General features: G+C 40.7%; 1 protein-coding gene across 1 annotated transcript in view; it reads right to left on the reverse strand.

The window, feature by feature from the left end:
• Positions 1-12,871: 12,871 nt before the first annotated feature.
• The window catches only part of LOC143277917 (uncharacterized), a 16,914-nt gene continuing 7,057 nt past the window's right edge, over positions 12,872-22,728 (reverse strand). Inside the window, exons 4-5 of the mRNA XM_076582886.1 lie at positions 19,220-19,299; positions 12,872-14,256 (exon numbers count right to left, since the gene is read on the reverse strand). Of these exons, the coding sequence (XP_076439001.1) occupies positions 14,098-14,256; positions 19,220-19,299 (239 nt within the window). The 3' untranslated portion in view covers positions 12,872-14,097. The remainder of the gene's footprint in view (positions 14,257-19,219; positions 19,300-22,728) is intronic.

Consider the following 22,728-nt stretch of genomic DNA (forward strand, 5'->3'; position numbering starts at 1 on the left):
CGACAAGGGAGGTTTGTTACGGGGTTTGTTATTGTTTACTCGTCAGTATGGGGGTAAAAGTGTTGATTGGGGCCACACAGGTTTGTTGTACAGATCAATGAAATTTGTTGTTGTTGTTGTTGTCGTTGTGTTCAGGTCAGCCCAGGCACTGAATGGAAAGGTCACGTCTCTCTGACCAAGTGGGAAGGGACCTGATGCTTGGGACCCACCAGGGGAAGGTCCTTGGTGTGTGTGTGTTGTCTTGGGATCACAGACAGTCCAAACAGGGTGTTTTGTTATTCAGGGTGTTAACGTGAAACAGTCGTGAAGAAATTTGACTTTTCGTCCAGAGAGTGAAGCCGCCACGACTACATTTGTGTGTTGCTGCAATATGCCAGTGGGAACGAAATCCCTAACCCATTCAGTACAGTTATTCTTTCACGCACGCACAGTTGTGAATTGTGCTGCACTTTGTGGTACTACACTCTCGAGTTGCAACAGCTGTTTTTCTGTGAACTTGAGGCTGTTTTTCTGTGGTGTACACTATTAATGTACATCAGATCTACCAGACAGTTTTTGAACTTGACAGTAAAACAACATCAGAGAATGTTGTATGTAAACTACAAAGGTGGCACGGACCCACAAGTAAGAAGAAGAAAATCACCTGATCGTAGGTGTTTTGAGGATGGCATTTACTTTTTAAAATGTGCAGTACTGCGTCAGTGTGATCATGCAAGTACATTTTCACTGGTCAAGTTTTGAAACATTTTGTAGTTATCTTTTTCGTTTGGATTTCAGGCTGTGTAATCATGGCATGACAGTGTTCAGAAAGATCTGGCAGTGTAATCATGGCATGACAGTGTACAGAAAGATCTGGCAGTGTAATCATGGTATGACTGTACAGAAAGATCTGGCAGTGTAATGATGACATGACAGTGTACAGAAAGATCTGGCAGTGTAATCATGGCATGACAGTGTTCAGAAAGATCTGGCAGTGTAATCATGGCATGACAGTGTTCAGAAAGATCTGGCAGTGTAATCATGGCATGACAGTGTTCAGAAAGATCTGGCAGTGTAATCATGGCATGACAGTGTTCAGAAAGATCTGGCAGTGTAATCATGACATGACAGTGTTCAGAAAGATCTGGCAGTGTAATCATGGCATGACAGTGTACAGAAAGATCTGGCAGTGTAATCATGGCATGACAGTGTTCAGAAAGATCTGGCAGTGTAATCATGACATGACAGTGTACAGAAAGATCTGGCGGTGAAGAAAACAAAACAAAAGTTACAGAGAGTTGTGATGCTGACAATTATCTGATTTGTTGTTTTGGGCGGGAAAGATCGTTCCTTGTGTTGAGCCATTGTTGTTTGTTACCCACGTTGTGATTGGTACCTTCCCCCAAGTCACCCTGTTGTGAAGATCTATCAGAGGCAGGTTCAGTTCAGAAAAGGTAAATTTGGGGAACATAGATCTTGGGGGAATACAGACCTGGGGGAATATAGACCATGGAGAACATAGGGCTGACCCCAAACCGGTCATCAGACTTCAGACACTTCCCAGACTGTAGGCCCAGTCTTGAGTTGCTGACTGTTCCAGTGCTGCTTGCGGTGTCAGCCGCAAAGGATCAAAGGGTAAATGATGACTACTTGGATTGATATTAATAACGTGCAAACACCTAACCTTGCAGTTCTGAGCACGTTTTTCACATGGCGTTATTAAGGTACAGGAACATGAACATGATAAATCCACGCATGTTTGCTTGTGTGTGAGAGATAAAAAAAAAGAAAGGGATTTGGTTTACAGTATGGATTGATCCTAGTATAAGAGGAGAGAGGGATCTTTGCTGTTTGAAAAAGGTTTTACTGTGACTTATACGAAAAAAAACTTAGCCGTATGCGGAGCACAGAAACAGGTGTCTGCCGGAAAAAGAGGGCGCTAGCTAGCGGGACAAAGGGGAGGTTACCTACTTCCGGGAGGTTATCGGCCGTAGTTGCTCTCTTTTTTCTCCGCATAGGCGGATAGTAGTTTGCACAGGACAGGAATGTCAGACCCCTGCCGGAGTCTGCACTAGTTGGGTCACGGTAAGCATGTTATTTAAACGTAATTTTATATAGAAAATTTCCTTTTACTGTGACTTACACATATGGAACATGGGACTCCAGTTGCAACAGCATGGTGAGCAGTGTGAAGAATGTTGTGTTGGAGGGAACATCTATCCAGCACTGGCTAGGGATGGATTTACAGTCTTGTTAACTCACTCCGGACGATGCATCGCTATAGCGTTCCTGACATAAGGTAGCGTTCCGGATGACGGAGCGCTGTAGCGGTTTCGACAGTTAAAAATTTGTCCGTGTTTTCCTCATGGGGTAGCATAAAAATCGCAGCTACACCGGGCATTGCGAATGTGTCAAGGGTCGAATGGAAAGTTTCTTCGTGAGGTTTCCGTGACTATACACTCGCTGGCCAGCCGTTGACCTTGGTACCCACATGACAAGCGTCATGACAAGCATCGTCTGCAGGGGAAAGCAAGGGAGAAAACTATTCATCCGGACTTAGTTAAAAGCAACTTAGCTTGCAAAAAAAATGTCGCAAATAGTGTGTTTAAACTATAGTTTTCCTATTTTAAAATACAATAGGTAGTGTAAAATCAAAGGTACCTTTAGATGAAGATAAAACGACGTTTCAAGTCTTAGACTCATACTCAACTTGACCAGCTACGGAAAAGAATGGACTTCATCTTAAGGTACCTTTGTTGTTAAACCACCTATATTGTCATTTTAAACTTTGTTTTAAAAGGCCCAGCAGTCACCATTTTTTTTTTTCCATTTTTCCTGGTTTTAGTTTTTCTTTGAAGTATTGGCTGCTAGTTGATAAGTTTCCTGCATGGGATAACTGGGTTAACGGAACATCTGTAAGCCAGTTTGAACTCATGTGTACATCCAGACTGGCTCAAGGGTCTACGAGTTGTAGAAAGCTGCCACGGTTATGTATTGGTCTGTATAATTATGTGCCATGAAATGATAGCTGTATGGTGGTGCAGGTCTACAACGCTGTGTGTGCAGAGGATGGGGGGGGGGGGGTGGGGTGGGGGATTGCCTAATGCAGCTTGGTTGTGGCATGCGTGATACAGTTACATACGCACACACAGGGTTACGTTGTGTTGTTACCTGCTGACCACTGTAATGTGGCAGGAGTTTTGAGCCGCTCTTCTTGTTCTTGGTGTGTTGACGGCTGACCAAGGAAAACCCCTTTGCTCTCGACCAAAGCTCAGAATGATACTTGTTTTTATCAGTTCAGTTCGATTGGTTGAAATTTTCATTTTTACCTAGCAAGTTCTCTGGGGGAGGGGGAGGGGGGGGAGAGAGAGGAGAGAAAAGTATGCTTGTTTAACCCTTTCGCCGCCAAGCTCGCATTTTTGCACAGGCGTGGTAGAGGACCCATGTCACTGAAAGGTGACCATTCATTGGTCTGTTATCCATGAACCTACTGCTCTTAATGTTTGGTGGTAGGATAGGCCATATTTTCTATACATCGCAGGGGGAATCCCCAGCTATTCTTAGCCATAGTCTTTTCTGTGTTTATACCACAAGGGAATTCTGTACTCTAAATTGACTGGCGGTGAAAGGGTTAAAGGACTGATGCGTGGAATCATGTATTTTACCAGACCCGAACTGGACACCACCTGGATAAAGACTTGATCTGATCTTTTGAGGTGACTCTGTACAAGCACATAAGCTTAACTCGCTGCTTACACGTTAGGCCTAACCCTGGTGCTTTGTGGATGAAAGTTAAGCTGTGTTAACTTCAGCGTGGGTCTTGGTTGATTGTAAAGTGTACATAGGCATTGAAGAGGATCATTACAGCCTTTATGCGTTCAGAATTTTTAATTATTGGTTCTGTTTTATTTCTAGTCTTTGTGGTTCCAGCACGTTGGATGTGTTTTTGCGTTTACTCTTTGTGAGAAGAAGGTTTTTATTGACTTGTCATACACAAGGTTTTATTCACTTTTTTGGATACACGAAAGCTTTTATTTAAACATTTGTCATCACTGTGGTAATTAAGAGAATCTTAATTCCAAAATTAATTAATAGTGAACCATTATGAGGATTTTTTTGCCATGCTTGGTGGGGTTTTTTTTTTGGAAACGGAAGAGTTGTCATGATTTGCTCATTGCAAGTTCTTTGCCGTGTGATATTAAGCCCAGAAGCCATGTAACAGTGGTGTTTGGTCGAGTTGCAGAATGAAGCAACAGGAAATGCCTCTGTCACTGTAGAGGAACCTTTAGGTGTTTTATTTTTTATTTTTGATTATATATTTTGTGTGTGTGTGGTTTTTTTTTGAAATCATGGCTGAATTCATAACCTGTTCTGATCACAAATCAAGTTTTACTGGTGTTGTCATACTGTTAAGAATCCAGAGCACATCAATCTCATGTTGCTGTACATGTAGACCAGCTTTATATAATATATATATATATATATATATATATATATATATATATATATATGTATGTATGTATATGTATATATATATATGTATGTATGTTTGTACAAAGATTAGTTGTTGTTGCTTGTGTAAGAAAACATAGATGTGTTGTTTGTTGATGCCAGGTCTATGTTGTTCATGGCGTTGTGTGTTGTGTCTTGTTTCAAATAGTTGTGTGTTTTGATACATCACTCGTACGGGGAACAAATTGCTCAAGATTTGACCAGCATGACTTGAATCGGTGTTTTAACCATTTTCTGTCGTCCTTGAAACACTTGATCATGTTGTGGTTTTTAAAATTTTTTTTAATTATTTTTTTTATTAAGCTTCGGTAAAGCATTGGTGTTGCTCTGGTATTTTGGTGAGGGAGCTGTGGAGTGTGTGTGTGTTAATTTGTATGTCTGTTTTCTGATTCTCTTGTCAGTCGTTCATCCAGTGACACATTAATCTTCGTTCATTTAATCATTCATTCATTTAATTGTGTGTGTGTTGTTTCTGTCGCCACCCCCCCCCCCACCCGCCACCCCCCCCCCTTTTTTTTTTTCATTCTGTATAATCTTTCTTTGTTTCAGACGCCACAATGACGCTTCTGTATGACTCTTCACGAATGTTCTGCTTCATACTTTCTATGCATTCCACTCTTTTTCCTTCCCCTCCTTTTTTTTTTCTTTCAGGATTTGGCTTCAAGGTTTAAATGTTAGAATGATATAGACTTCACAATACAGTAGGAAGAGTGTAGAGACTGTTTTCTGTAGCTGTTCAGGTTGAATGGCGTCAAGGCTGGAGATGTAGGAGACGTAGACTTCAGGACAAAAGGAAGAAGACTGGGACTGTTCCAGGTGTTCAGGTTGTGTGTCAACGTTAGAGATGTAGACTTTGGGACTATAGGAAGAGGACTAGATCATTCTTTTCAGTAGCTGTTCAGGTTGGAAAATGTCAGGATTAGTGACACAGACTTCGAGGTAGGAGAAGGAGAACATAGACCATTCTTTTCAGATGTTCAAGTTGTACAGTGTCAACATTAGATGTGTAGACTTCCGGACAGTAGGAAGAGGACTAGACCATTCTTTTCAGTAGCTGTTCAGGGTGGAAAATGTCAGGATTAGTGACACAGACTTCGAGGTAGGAGAAGGAGAACATAGACCATTCTTTTCAGGTGTTCAAGTTGTACAGTGTCAACGTTAGAGATGTAGACTTCAGGACTATAGGAAGAGGACTAGATCATTCTTTTCAGTAGCTGTTCAGGTTGGAAAATGTCAGGATTAGTGACACAGACTTCGAGGTAGGAGAAGGAGAACATAGACCATTCTTTTCAGGTGTTCAAGTTGTACAGTGTCAGCGTTAGAGATGTAGACTTCAGGACAGTAGGAAGAGGAGGAGACCATTCTTTTCAGTAGCTGTTCAGGTTGCATGTGGAGATTGAGATTGACCAGGGTGACAAGCTGGCTTCTCTGTAGAACACCTCAAATCCTCAGAAAATACTGAGGTACAGAAACTGACTGGTTACGTCATGGTTTGATTTGGCCATACTTTGGGTCCTATATATATGTTGCCACTAATCATGCCTTTTAATTGTTGATGATTCGGTGATTTTCTTTTTCACTTCTGTTTATAAAAACAGCAAGAAGCCTTATTTGAAATACGTCATTTCGCTTGATTTCTATTTCTTTTAAAATTTGTATGACATTTGTATTTTGTTACAAGTGAGCCGTTCAGTGTATTGTCATGACTGAATTGTTTTCATGTCCATGTAACAAAGAAGTTCCGCTTTGAAATGAATTGACATACGACCCAGACTTTGACATTTGCTGTTTGCTTTGCTGAACAGTGGTGTACTTTGGGGGATGACCTGAAGGAGCCATTTTTTTTTTCTTTTTCTTTTTAGGAGAATTTTTTTACAAATAAGAAATTCCGATCCCACCATGATATTAGAATCCCTCCAAAAAGTTTTATCTGTTGTCTTATCTTTCAAGACTTTGTTTGATACAACCATCATATTCGTGTGATTCAACCATCATATTTAGTTCAATGTATTTATGTCTGTGAAAAAAAAAAGAAGTTAGAAAATAGAAAATGTCAGTAAATCATCGTATGGAATACAATAGAAAAAAGAACTTTACGAAGCATAGTAGTCGCTGGTTTCACTCCTTGATAAAAAGACAAGACAAAGTCTTTATCAACAATGGAAATAGAGGAACAAGGAACATACCTTTTTTAACTCACTCAGTACAGCCAGTCCTCTCTTCTCCTCTACACAGACCCCTCGGAGGTCCAGTGGGCCGTGTCTGAATGACCCAACCTTTAGCTTCCGTCGTCAGAATTGTGGTATTCTTTGCCAACATTCACCTCTTCAGTATAAGAGCCTTCCGCTTGCAATATTTTGATGATGGTAATTGGGGTAAAACGCTGTTACCGTCGTCTCTTTCGTCGTACGTATGGAGAGTGTTAAATCCAGTCCCCGCCCTCAAGAGGGACTCGCAAAAGGAAATGAATCAAAACATGATGAAAACACAAGAATCAAACCACGGGACATCCGTAAATTAACGTTGCTTTCTGCGAGTCGCTACCACGTGTACTGTGGGGGTTTTGGAGAAGGCTTCCAAAGCATCCACTGGTCGTTCAGCGTTTGGTCAAAATTGTTGTAGTTGATGATGTACATCAAGAGTTTTGTACAGTTCACGGGTCACCACTCTTTGTCATCAGCACAGCTGTTCAGCACATGTTTTAAATGATGATACATGTGGTTTTATGTTCAAGTTCAAGGCCCAGTGTCTTTTTTCTCTTTTTTTTGTTTTATTAATTAATCATTTTGATTGATTAATTAATTAGATTTTCTTTTAGGTCATCATCGTTTTTGTTCACACCATTTTCTGTTTGGCTTTCCACCGTTTTTTTGTCTGAAGTGTTTAGGTTGACGGACAAAAAGGAGTGGCATCATCTTCTTCTTCGTTCGTGGGCTGCAACTCCCACGTTCACTCGCATGTACACGAGAGGGTTTTTACGTGCATGACTGTTTTTACCCCACCATGTAGGCAGTCATACTTCGCTTTCGGGGGTGTGCATGCTGGGTATGTTCTTGCTTCCATAACCCACCGAACGCTGACATGGATTACAGGATCTTTAACGTGCGTATTTGATCTTCTGCATGCGTTTACACATGAAGGGGGTTCAGGCACTAGCAGGTCTGCACATATGTTGACCTGGGAGATCGTAAAAATCTCCACCCTTCACCCACCAGGCGCCGTCACCGTGATTCGAACCCAGGTCCCTCAGATTGAAAGTCCAACGCTTTAACCACTCGGCTATTGCGCCCGTCGGAGTGGCATCCATTTGGGTCATAATCACTGTTTCAGTTCTTCTGCTCCTCAGAGACTGACTTTGAGTATTGTCAGAGTGGACATGGCATTGAGAACTGGTGTGTGGCGGTTATCGTTTCTGTTAGGATGTAAAACTTAAAAAACCAGATGTTCTGTGTAGGTGTGTTGGAGGATTGGGGGAGGGGTGTGGAGGGGAAGGTGGGGTGGGGGTGTGTGTGTATGATGGAGAGGGTACTGAATGGATTGAAGAGTTATAAGTTGTTTTGGTAGGCAGCCCATAGGAAGTCTATTTACTGATTATGTTGTCGTCATTTTATCATTTTACAGTAATAAGCAAAATAAATGGTCAAATTGACCATAGTTGTTTGTGCAAATGCGGGCAAGCATTTATGCTGTCATGTGTCTTTCTGGGCACATAAACTCGAGTAGGATGTGTGTCTTCGATATGAAGTTTTCTGTCAAGCTTTTATTAGTAAAAGATTAGCACAGCAAGTATGTTCATAATGATTATATTGATGTAAAGTATAAAGAGGAAAAAAAAAAAAAGAAGAAAAGAAAAAAGCACCTCAAATTTAAGGTTGTTCATTGATAAACAGTGAGCAGTATGAATTGTTGCAGCATGAAGAAACACCCCTATTTTGCTACAAGCATTTATTTACCTTCTTTCTTTTCCTTTTCTGGTCCTGTCATGATAATGTCTGTCCACATGTTGATTGACTTACAGATTGACTGACCATGTTACACGGATATATTGTATTGTGTGTATTGCTCTTTTTGTCACAACAGATTTCTGTGTTATTGCTGAATTATCACTTTTTCTCTGATTTGACAGCCACCGATTGTATTGTATTGTATTGTATTGTGTTACTCTTCTGTCACAACAGATTACTCTGAAATTCAGGCTGCTCTCCCTTGGGAGAGTGCATTGCTACTGCAAATTAGTGTGTATTTTATTTTGTTACACCATGTCATTATTAATGCTATGCTCCAACTAACCCCCCCCCAGTTCCCAGTTCAGGCTCAACTAGTCAGATACAGAGCCGTATTGTAAATCTAAGTTGTGATCTGTGCATTTGTCTATTCCAATTGCACTGTACCAGACTGACGATTACATTTGGCCTTTTATATCATTTTATTTCCCCCCCCATTTGTATTATCCCCCCTTTTGTTTCTTCTTTCTAAATTATCTTCGCTCTTCCTCTGTGGCTGTCATCACTGTTATTGTCATGTTTCCTTTTTTTCTCTATGACTCAAAAGAGTTCATGGGAATAAACAAACTCTCAAACTCTCTGAAGCTCTCTGTGAAGAGCCACCCTGTCTCTTTCTTCTTCTTCTTTTTTTCCTGCGTGCAAGTGCATTTGTTGTCCTATCAAAGTGGATTTTTCTGCTGAATTCTTGCAGTGACAGCTCTGTTGTTGCTTTGGGTACTTTTACATTCGCTTAGTGCATGACACACACAGAACCTCAGTTCATCATCTGATGTGAGGGACTAGCATCAGAGGGAGAAAATGCTGGCGAAAGTGCGATTCGATCCCGTGCAGTCAATCCCTTGCTTCCAAGGGAGACGCGTTACTCCTAGGCCATGACTTTTGTTTTTCCCCCTCAGAGTTTTCAGTATCATACAGTGTTCTTGAGTCCCCTCCCAGACTGGAGTGACTCCTGTGGTGGATGTGCATCATGGAAGGTGCAGCTCCAGTTACCACCACCACCACCACCACCAGAGGTAACACAGAAAGCTTTTATTGTGGTGTTTGGAACTGTTGTTTCTGGCACCGTGTAATTCTTTGCGACAGAGAAAATGTTGACCAACTCCATGCTTGCTTCAGTCATCAAAGTGGATGTGGGAAAGAAGAACTATTTGTATCTTAGAACAAAAACTAGAAATGTCAAAATAGGATTTATTTAGCTTTTAAAAGAGAGAGATGTACTTGAAGCGATTGTGTGTGCAAAGATTGTATCAACTTTTAATGTCAGTGGTCATTATTAGTTGAAGGTTCAGGTACCTCGTATATCATTTATTGTTTGTTTTATTTCATTTTATATTATTTTTATTTATTTATTTATTTATTTATTGTTTACAAGCACGTACAACGACTTTTGTCGATTTGTTTTCATACTGCAAATTCAGTCAGATCTGGGTTTGTTGGAAACATGTTGAGCGAAAGCAGTGCAGAATCTGAAGGTGCACAGCACCTTTCAGTGTGTGGAAACTGTTATGAACTAATCCATAAGTTGAGAAGGGATTTTTTTCAGCATCCAATTTCATTCTTTTTTTTTTCTTTCTTTTTTTTCTCCCTGAAAGTGATCCAGAGTGACAGACTGCGAAGAAACCTAAGAAGAGCAGCAGTTACTATTTGTATTTCTTTTTATCACAGCAGATTTCTCTGTGTGAAATTCGGGCTGTTCTCCCCAGGGAGAGCGCGTCGCTATAATACAGCGCCACCCATTTTATATATATTTTTTCCTGCGTGCAGTTTCATTTGTTTTCATTATCGAAGTGGATTTTTCTATATAATTTTGCCAGGAACAACCCTCTTGTTGCCGTGGGTTCTTTTACGTGCGCTAAGTGCACGCTGCACACATGGGACCTGGGTTTATCGTCTCATCCGAATGACTAGCGTCCAGACCACCACTCAAGGTCTAGTGGAGGGGGAGAAAATACCGGCGGCCGAGCCGTGATTCGAACCAGCGCGCTCAGATTTTCTCGCTTCCTAGGCGGACGCGTTACCTCTGGGCCATCACTCCTCATGAACACGTCCATGTATGTTTTCCTGCTTCTCTTTTCTTCTCTCACGTTCCTTCTTTGTGTTCTCTTTTAGAGGGAAAAAATTGGTGGCTAAGGGGAAAAGAAGAGAGTAGCTATGAAGATTGTTCCCCCCCCCCCCCCCCCGCCCCTCCCCATCCCGCGATATCTACAGTGGAGTGTCAACACAGCTGAAGCGATCAGTAAAATTTGAGTCAGTTCAGTGTTTCTTTTATCTGGGTTTTGATAATATTTTCAATTTGCTGATGGATTGGGTTGGTTTTTTTTTCTCTGTCAGTGTGTGCTCGTTTAAATTTTTTTTTTTGGAATATGCTCAAGAATAAAGTTCAAGTGATATATTTTCTTTGTGAAATTTTGGTCAACTAAATCAGTTGAGAATTTGATGCACACTTGTTGCTTTGAATTAACGCGCAAGTGTTAATTTGTAAACGCGTTTTTCTTCCTTTTGATTTGAAGCCAATAGTAGTGAACTGTAGCAGTGTGCGCACTCTGTGCTTTTGTATGTTAACTTGGCAAACACATAGATGAGGATGAAAACAGGATATTTGACTTCATTTGCATAATATGCTGATGTCTTCATTTTGTTGGGATGATGTGAGAGAGCTTTGCTTACACTGACGAACGAGATGATTCAGGTTTATTTTCCACAGAGTCGACATCCAAGGCATGTCTAATGTGTGTTCAGTTGTGTGTATGTGTGTAACTCTAGTCTTGATTTCCACAACTATGTTATGTGTAGATATGTCACAGCACATCGTGTGTAGTACGTGTAGTGTTGGTAAGTACATCCGTGTGTGTCAGCCATAATAGTTATTGGTTTGGTGTTTTTCTGTGTACATTTTTACATGTTCATCGTGCATCATTGGAAATAAATGAATGTGTACCTCAGCTGTGGCAATGGCTTTAGTTGATCTGCTTGTCTGATGGTAGCAGATGTGCTTGTGTGTGTGTGTGTGCTTGTGTGTGTGTATGTGTTTTGAAAGAAAAAATTTTGATTTTTTTTCAACAGTTTTATGTTTCAATGTATCTTTTTTCACTAATGAGGAAGGTGGCAACATTCTGTTGAAGACATCCACCCTGGTAGATACACAAATGTAAGTATATTTACACACACACACACACACACACACACACACGTGTGTGTGTGTGTGTGAAAAAGCCTGATTAACTCTCAGTACGGCCAGTCCTCTCTTCTCCTCTACACAGACTATATATATATATATGTGTGTGTGTGTGTGTGTGTGTGTGCGTGTGTGTGTAAATATACTTACACACACACACACACGCACACGCATCAGGCATCTTTCCAGCAGTAAGGAATGATGGAAATCACCAAACACAAAAACGGCTCCTTCAGAAACAAAGTGATTGCCCCCAAACTCATATCGTAGACAGTGTGCAATACGACGTTGATGTTCTTACTACTGATTCGCTATGGTGCAATTTAACAAAACTCACAGCTGACAATTAATGCAAAAACCTGTTCCAGTGCAGATTGAGTTCATTCAGCCCCCAAATTGAAATGTAAGTTTGCATTATCGTTTCTTTTTGAGAAATAGATAAATGAAAAAAAAACATGCATGGAAGCAGGCCTGACAAATCAACACACACGTGACGGGCGCAATAGCCGAGTGGTTAAAGCGTTGGACTTTCAATCTGAGGGTCCCGAGTTCGAGTCACGGTGACGGCGCCTGGTGGGTAAAGGGTGGAGATTTTTACGATCTCCCAGGTCAACATATGTGCAGACCTGCTTAGTGCCTGAACCCCCTTCGTGTGTATACGGCAAGCAGAAGATCAAATACGCACGTTAAAGATCCTGTAATCCATGTCAGCGTTCGGTGGGTTATGGAAACAAGAACATATCCAGCATGCGGGGTAAAAAAAAACCCAGTCATACACGTAAAAGCCCACTCGTGTGCATACGAGTGAACGTGGGAGTTGCAGCCCACGAACGCAGAAGAAGAACACACACGTGCACAATATGTAATAAGTCAAAATGAATTTTAACAGTTGTAACCGACTAAGTCAGCCAACAAGCCATAATTAAAATTAAACCGACGAATATACAGAAAACAAAACAAAACTCTGCAATCAAGTAAGCAAATAAATACAAAATAATCAATGAATCCCATCCCTTTTGCAATTCTGTTGTGCAATTTTCATTCCACAGACAGCGCTCAGGCAGAAATAATTATGGTCGGTGGAGCTGCGCAGTGGCAATACCTTGTTCTTTCTTTTTAATTTCCCCCCCCCCCCCCCAATTTTCTTAATTTTGACAGAAAAAGGCCCACCCCCCAAATAAAAAAAAAAAGACGAAACGCATGAATGAATACTGTCATTTATTGCGATTGATGTTGCATCAGGTTAGGGTTATATAATAAAACTTAACAATAACAATGTAATAATAGCAACTATGATAACAACAGCAATGACATAACAAAACAAACAGATTTCGCCACTTTTTTTTTTTCATCCCATAAACCATTTCGTACCAAATTTTGCTTTGCTTTTTGCACAGCGGTTATGGACAGAGATCTCGGCGCCACGGGTTTTGTGGCATTATCTGCAACTTGGCGCTGACAGCATACATTTCTAGAACACTTCACGGAAAAGAAAAAAAAATTCTCACTCGCTACGATGGGATCGATTTATTTGCCCTCGGCGTATATAAAACGAAACCTTGTTGTGGTTAATATTGTTAACAGGGTTCCATGGTGTAATGGTTAGCACTCTGGACTATGGTTAATCGTTCAGTTTACGAACCTGGTACCGAGAAAGACGGCCAGGACTTCATCCCCACTTTCCGGAACAACAACGCAACCTTCATGGAACCAAGACTCCAGATCTGAACATCCTCACTTTTTGTATTGTGTTATTTTTTTTTGTCACAAGAGATTATTCTGTGTGAAGGTGGGGCGGTTGTACCTGGGGAGTGTGCATCATCACTTTCTTTCTTTTTTCCACTTCTTTTCTGCATGCAAATGAATTTATCTAAATAACTGGATTTTTCTACAGAATGTTGGCTTGGGAAATCCCTTCTGTTGCCGTGGGTTCTTTTTACGTGTTGCACAAGGGACCTTCATCTGAAAGACGAAACCCTTGTGTCTTAAAAGTGAGTAAACTGCTTATTGGATAGGTGCAAAGGATAGCTCTTTGTGCTTTCTGTCAACCGGTCCAGTCTAATTAAAAAAACAAACACAAAACCCCCCCCAAAACTCACTGACTTATTTGTATTTGTTCAGAAATTTCAGTAAGAAGTATAGCTTTTCAAAACATACACAGAATGCCGTTTAATCAAATTAGTCACTGCTAACAGTGAGGTGCCTTTAAAAAAAAAAAAAAAAAATCTTTATTTTTATTTTCATTAATGAATTCCTCCGCCCCTTTATCTCAGCACTGTCAGCACCAACATGCAAATGACGCCACAGTGACCTCAATTTATTATCCAAGGCCCGACTCACGTGCAGCCAAATCTCCGTCTATACAGCTACGTAACGTATCGTATTGTATCGTATCAGCCTGCAGGTCTGTCTCTGTGTCCTGCCTCCCTACCCCACGATTGCTTCATCTGTGTCGGGGTATGGGTTCTGGGTGGAAGCGCCCACTTGGAGCTGGTGGTGAGTCTCTATGGCCATCAGACAACTCTTGTTGCAGAAGTAGCGGATGCTGCCTTCCAGGGCTGAGTGGTAGAGGTCTGTGGAGTGTGTCTGAAAAGAAAGGAAGAAACGAACGAACGAATGTTTTATTCAGATAAGGCCAGAGCCCCTTACTGAAGGGGGATTCATTGATAAATAATAATTAGAAAATGACATGACACAGTAAGTAGACAATTCAGATCAACCAAAAAATTGTTAGCACAATATCAACCATATCACCCAAAATAGTCAACACAAATATTCAACATTCACGAGATAACTGTACGTAGTCTCTTTAATCCTTCATATATATATATATATATATATATATATATATATATATATATATATATATATATGTGGCTAAGTTATGCAGAGTACATTCCTGTCTCGAAGACATGAGTAAATTGAACCTAAAATTAGACGGATCTCTATAATATTTCGGTTGAATAAGTTTTTGTCTAAGGTCACACAAAGCAGGGCAACTTTCAAGAAAGGAAGAAAGAAAGAAAGAAAAAGATTATTAGAAAAAAGAAAAAGAAAAAAAAAAGTTTTGGGTTAATATAAGATGGTGTGATTACTTGTGTGTTTGAATTTTTTTAAAAATTATTTTTTTTTATTATTTAAAAAAAATTATTATGAGGGCTCAATGGGGAGAAGAAAGGTTTATATGAAAGTATGGCTGACAGACATTTCTTTCTCCTTCTTCTTTTCCTTCTTGGGATGAAACTGGAGGACATGAATCTGTGTATGCCTGACTTCTGTTGTTTTATTTCCCAATGAATAAATAAATAAAGTTCCGAAAGTATCAGTATCAGTAGCTCAAGGAGTCGTCACTGCGTTCGGTCAAATCTATACACGCTACACCACATCTGCCAAGCAGATGCCTGACCAGCAGCGTAACCCAACGCGCTTAGTCAGGCCTTGAGGAAAAATCTGATACACCCTCTACCCGGGGGCTACGATATTAAATTGATTTTTGACTCACTTGTGTAAACAAAGTGAGTCTATGTTTTAACCCGGTGTTCGGTTGTGTGTGTGTGTGTGTGTGTGTGTGTGTGTGTGTGTCTGTGGTAAACTTTAACATTGACATTTTCTCTGCAAATACTTTGTCAGTTGACACCAAATTTGGCATAAAAATAGGAAAAATTCAGTTCTTTCTAGTCATCATGTTTAAAACAATATTGCACCTCTGGGATGGGCACAAAAAATAAAATAAAAAAAGAAGCCTAATTATATGCAAACTGCATTTACTGTTATATTTATATTTTTTGTATTCTCTAAACTTGGCACTTTGATCTGATATTCCGACACAACAACAAGAACAGTCATTATTATCATTTTTTGTTCAAACAGGAACTTCTTTTGCTAAGCATGGAATTTTTATTTATTTTGCAAACGTTTTGGGGCAGATAGTAAAAAAGGGAAATTACTCTGTAATTAATGCTAGGGGACTTAATTTATCACAAGTGAGTCTTGAAGGCCTTGCCTCTCTTGTTTTTTTGTTTTTTTTTTAACCTAGGCGAAGTGTCAGGGGCTTGCTCCACCTTCGTCACGGGTTGGCCTGGTATTGCAGTTCCGAAAAAATAGGATTATATTTCAAAATAGCCGAGTGGTCAGAGCATTGGACTAACGATTTTTTTTTTTTTTTTTTTTTTTTCTTTGCTGCCTCATCATCTTCACCGTTTCAGTGGCATTACTTCCACGCCGCTCATTTAGATACCCCCATACACGGCCACACCCGGGTTCGTCCGTCGCAGTTCCAGCGTCGGCAGTCCACAGGGAACCATCGATGTTAGGTCGCCAGGAGGCCACACACCAGAGGAGACCCTGCACTGCTGCTGAGTCACTTCGATGGTGTTCAGTGGTGCCTGTTCTGATTTAACGTACTTAGGACACCACCTACTAAGCCATCTACTTACGACAATAATGGCTTAGTCGCGGAGCCAGACTGAGTGAGCGTCCCTCCCAGAGTAGAGACCGCCACCACTGGACTAACGATCTTTGTGTCATGGGATCGAATCCCCGTAACAGAGTATGAGAGGGGGAAGGGTGTCTCCCACGTCTGCAGATGTGCAGACTTACTATAATGCCTGAACCCCCTTCGTCACGGTGAACACGTATGCAAAAGATCAAACTACACACGTTAAAGATCCCGGACTTCATGTCAGTGTTCGCTGAATTATCGACACTCTAACACACACCTTGCATGTACACCCCCGAAAACGGAATATGGCTGCTTACATGGAGGGGGTAAAAGTGGTGATGCACATAAAAGCCCCGGCTCGTTCACACGAGTGAAGATGGGAGCTGCATCCCTTGAGGGCAGAAATAAGGGCACGATTACACGGTGTAGCACTGGTACAGTCAGTATATAGCAACCAGTGCTGGTTCGTATAATCCTGCCCTTATTAAGAAGACAGGAGAAAGACGAGTTATGTTTCCTGTCAGACTGCCAACAGCCAATACCACGTTGAAAGCACCGGCCCTCGTCCCATCACCAAGTCAAACAACGTTGGGACGGGCGCAACAGCCGAGTGGTCAAAGTGTTGGACTTTCAATCTGAGGGTCCCGGGTTTGAATCTCGGTAACGGCGCCTGGTGGGTAAAGGGTGGAGATTTTTCTGATCTCCCAGGTCAACATATGTGCAGACCTGCTAGTGCCTGAACCCCTTTGTGTGTATACACAAGCTGAAGATCAAATACTTACCGCTTGTTTCTTCTCTCTCTCTCTTCTATATTTTTTCTCTTTTTTTCCCCTTTAATTTTATATATATATACATATTTTTCATTGATGGCTTGATGTAAAAAAAAAGAAAAAAAAAGAAGAAAAAAAAAGAAGAAATTGTTGCTTATTCAATTTACCATCATGAAATAAAATCTTGACTTGACTTGACTTAAAAGATCCTGTAATCCATGTCAGCGTTCGGTAGGTTATGGAGACAAGAACATGCCCAGCATGCACACCCTCGAAAACTGAGTATGGCTGCCTACATGGCGGGGTAAAAACCGTCATACACGTAAAAGCCCACTTGTGTACATACGAGTGAACGTGGGAGTTGCAGCCCACAAACGAAGAAGAAGAAGAAGAAGAAACAAGATCGGACTCGGTTAGTACTTTGATGGGTGACTGCATGCATTCTTCGTTTTAACTCACTCAGTACAGCCAGTCCTCTCTTCTCCTCTACACAGACCCCTCGGATGTCCAGTGGGTGTCTGAATGACCCAACCTTTAGCTTCCGTCATCAGAACTGTGGTATTCTTTGTCAACATTCACGTCTTCAGTATAAGAGCCTTCCGCTTGCAATATTTTGATGATGGTAAATGGGGTGAAACGCTGTTAACGTCGTCTCTTTCGCCGTTCGTATGGAAAGAGTTAACGCATTTGTCCGAATGCAGTGACTCCTTCTTGAGAAACTGAAACAGTTATGTTTCCCAACTCCGCGAAAAAGCAGGAAAAAGACAAAACAAAAGCCTGCTCTGAGTCAAACTAGGAGTTTTTCTTTCTTTTCTTTTCTTCTTTTTTTCTTCTTCTTCTTCTTGCTGTTGCTGTTGTTTGGTTTTGGTTAACATTGTTCTTCGGTTATCTAGCGAAGAAACGACAGGGATGGAAGAAACAATGTTTCAGATGTTCGAAAACAAACAAAGCATAAAAAAAGGAAAACCGATCAACCAACCAAACAAAGAACAACTTCCTCCAAAGAAACAAACAAACAAAAAACAAAAAAAAAAACACGACAACAACCAACCATTGTGTCAGCAAAGAAGACCGGGAGAGGGAAAGATACAACCGGAAAAAAAAAGAGACAAAAAAAAAGAAAAAGATTAAAAGACGTTGGAAACGGAAGTTTTCGAAATACTAAGAAAACGAAACAAAATTTTGAGATATGAATGAAACCAACAGAAACAAATGAAACGCATATATTAATCTTGATGAACAATGTTTGTGGATGAATGAAAAAAACAAACAAACAAACAAAAAACAAACAAAACAACAACAACAAAACCAACAACGTTCAACCAACAACAACAAAACAATTAAACGTTTAAATGAATGAACAAAGTTTTTGCTGTTGTTTAAAGAAATTCATGAACAGATTGATTGACTAAACATCTTTCCCACATCGTCATAATTTATAAAACAAAAAAAGCGAGTCACGTGAAGAATTGATTCTTATGTTTCAAAGATAGACAAATAGACAAGAAGTGATGAAATAACGAAAGGAGAAAAAGAAGAAGAAATGGCAAATGAAAAGTTAACTTGCGAAGCATGTTTCTGAAATAATCTGCTCCAAAATCTCTCTCTCTCTCTCTCTCTCTCTCTCTCTCTGTCAGTCAGTCTCTCCCGCCCCATCTCTTTCACACACACACACACACACACACACACACACACACACACACACATCCACACACACACACACACACACACACACACACACACACACACACACACACACACACACTCTCTCTCTCTACTATAGGCACACATACGCGCTCGCGCACACACACATACACACACTGAAACACACACACGCACACTGGCATACTCAAGCACACATGTTCACACACACACACACTCACACACACACACACACACACACACACACACACACACACACAGCACACTGAGTATAAACACACATGGACACACAGACACAAATACAGACACACACACACAGACACACACACACACACTGAAGCACACAGTCAAGCACGCATATTCACACACACACACACACACACACACACACACACACACACACACAAGCACACAGTCAAGCACACATATTCACACACACACACACACACACACACACACACACACACACACACTGAAGCACACAGTCAAGCACACATATCCACACACACACACACACTCACACACTAAAGCACACAGTCAAGCACACATGTTCACGCGCGCGCACACACACACACACATACAGAGCATCACACACACACACACACACACACACACACACACACACACACACACACACACACACACACACACACACACACACACGGAGAACACTCACCCTTGTACAGCTGTTGAGACAAGTCATGAAATCGTTCAGACTCCGAAGGTGACGTGTCAAACTGTCGTGTATTTGTCGTGCTGTAGCCAATCGCAACAAAGGAAAAAAAACCCAAAATGTAGCCAATCACAGCACAGGAAAAAACAAATGTAGCCAATCACACCACAGGAAAATAACAAATGTAGCCAATCACAGCACAGGAAAAAAACAAATGTAGCCAATCACAGCACAGGAAAAAACACAATGTAGCCAATCATAACACAAGAAAATACAAAACGTAGCCAGTTACAATAAAAGAAGAAAATGTAACAAATCACACAGGGGGAAAAAAAAGAGTAAAACATGCGTTTAAAACTTGTTTTGAAGCAATCATGCTGATTGGCTTAAAGAAAGGGGTGTGTGTGTGTGTTTGGGGGTGGGGGGGGGGGGGGGGGGGAATAAAGACAGCGAATCAGAACACACGAAAACGAAACTCAGACTTTCGTTTTATGAAGCAACACTAATTAGAATGCACGGAAAGAGAGATTCCCGAAAAAAAAAAATCAGATTAAAATAAAAGCCAGACCTGTTCACAATATAACTAACACAACAGCAAAATACAGAACTGATCAGAATTCAACCCCTCCCCCCAAAAAAAAACCCAAAAAAACCCCAACAAAATCAAACAAACAAACAAAAAAACCCACAACCCCCCCACCCCACCCCACAAAACCCCAGAGGATACAGACCCTAACAGAATACAACAAAAGGCAGACTTCTTCAGAATACAGCAGAAATACGGAGCCCTTCAGAATACAGCAGAAATACGGAGCCCTTCAGAATACAGCAGAAATACGGAGCCCTTCAGAATACAGCAGAAATACGGAGCCCTTCAGAATACAGCAGAAATACGGAGCCCTTCAGAATACAGCAGAAATACGGAGCCCTTCAGAATACAGCAGAAATACGAAGCCCTTCAGAATACAGCAGAAATACGGAGCCCTTCAGAATACAGCAGAAATACGGAGCCCTTCAGAATACAGCAGAAATACGGAGCCCTTCAGAATACAGCAGAAATACGGAGCCCTTCAGAATACAGCAGAAATACGGAGCCCTTCAGAATACAGCAGAAATACGGAGCCCTTCAGAATACAGCAGAAATACGGAGCCTTTCAGAATACAGCAGAAATACGGAGCCCTTCAGAATACAGCAGAAATGCGGAGCCTTTCAGAACACTACAAAAGATGGAACCCTGCAGAATAAAACAAAAGTACCCAGACCTCTTCAAAATACAACAAAATACAGACAGTTTCAGCATACAGCAAAACATAAGACCCTTTATGAAGAATACAACAGAAGATAGACCCCGTCAGAATACTGAAGATAGACCCCTACAGAATACAAAAGATAGACCCCCTACAGAATACAAAAGATAGACCCCCTACAGAATACAAAAGATAGACCCCTACAGAATACAAAAGATAGACCCCTTCAGAATACAACAAAAGATAGACCCCTTCAGAATACAAAAGATAGACCCCCTACAGAATACAAAAGATAGACCCCCTACAGAATACAACAAAAGATAGACCCCCTACAGAATACAAAAGACAGACCCCTACAGAATACAACAAAAGATAGACCCCTTCAGAATACAACAAAAGATAGACCCCCTTCAGAACACAACAAAAGATAGACCCCCTACAGAATACAACAAAAGATAAACCCCCTACAGAATACAACAAAAGATACACCCCCTACAGAATACAACAAAAGATAAACCCCCTACAGAATACAACAAAAGATAGACCCCTACAGAATACAAAAGACAGACCCCTTCAGAATACAACAAAACATAGACCCCTACAGAATACAACAAAAGATAGACCCCTACAGAATACAAAAGATAGACCCCTTCAGAATACAAAAGATAGACCCCTACAGAATACAAAAGATAGACCCCTTCAGAATACAACAAAAGATAGACCCCTTCAGAATACAACAAAAGATAGACCCCCTACAGAATACAACAAAAGATAGACCCCTACAGAATACAACAAAAGATAGACCCCTACAGAATACAAAAGACAGACCCCTACAGAATACAACAAAAGATAGACCCCCTACAGAATACAAACGATAGACCCCTACAGAATACAACAAAAGATAGACCCCTACAGAATACAACAAAAGATAGACCCCTACAGAATACAAAAGATAGACCCCTACAGAATACAACAAAAGATAGACCCCTACAGAATACAACAAAAGATAGACCCCTACAGAATACAAACGATAGACCCCTACAGAATACAACAAAAGATAGACCCCTACAGAATACAACAAAAGATAGACCCCTACAGAATACAAAAGATAGACCCCTTCAGAATACAAAAGACAGACCCCTACAGAATACAACAAAAGATAGACCCCTACAGAATACAAAAGATAGACCCCTTCAGAATACAAAAGACAGACCCCTACAGAATACAACAAAAGATAGACCCCTACAGAATACAAAAGATAGACCCCTTCAGAATACAAAAGATAGACCCCCTACAGAATACAACAAAAGATAGACCCCTTCAGAATACAACAAAAGATAGACCCCTACAGAATACAAAAGATAGACCCCCTACAGAATACAACAACAGATAGACCCCCTACAGAATACAACAAAAGATAGACCCCCTACAGAATACAAAAGATAGACCCCTTCAGAATACAACAAAAGATAGACCCCTTCAGAATACAAAAGACAGACCCCTTCAGAATGCAAAAGATAGACCCCTTCAGAATGCAAAAGACAGACCCCTTCAGAATGCAAAAGATAGACCCCTTCAGAATACAAAAGATAGACCCCTTCAGAATACAAAAGATAGACCCCTACAGAATACAACAAAAGATAGACCACTTCAGAATACAACAAAAGATAGACCCCCTTCAGAACACAACAAAAGATAGACCCCTTCAGAATACAAAAGATAGACCCCTTCAGAATACAACAAAAGATAGACCCCTTCAGAATACAACAAAAGATAGACCCCTTCAGAATACAACAAAAGATAGACCCCCTACAGAATACAACAAAAGATAGACCCCTTCAGAATACAAAAGATAGACCCCTACAGAATACAACAAAAGATAGACCCCCTACAGAATACAAAAGATTGACCCCCTTACAAAATACAACAAAAGATAGACCCCCTACAGAATACAACAAAAGATAGACCCCCTACAGAATACAACAAAAGATAAACCCCCTACAGAATACAACAAAAGATAGACCCCTACAGAATACATCAAAAGATAGACCCCTTCAGAATACAAAAGATAGACTCCCTACAGAATATAAAAGATTGACTCTACAGAATACAACAAAAGATAGACCCCCTACAGAATACAAAAAATAGACCCCCTACAGAATACAAAAGATAGACCCCCTACAGAATACAAAAGATAGACCCCCTACAGAATACAAAAGATTGACCCCCTTACAAAATACAACAAAGTATAGACCCCTTCAGAA

The sequence above is a fragment of the Babylonia areolata genome, chromosome 35, assembly GCF_041734735.1.
Source record: "Babylonia areolata isolate BAREFJ2019XMU chromosome 35, ASM4173473v1, whole genome shotgun sequence".
NCBI classification, from domain to species: Eukaryota; Metazoa; Mollusca; class Gastropoda; order Neogastropoda; family Buccinidae; genus Babylonia; species Babylonia areolata.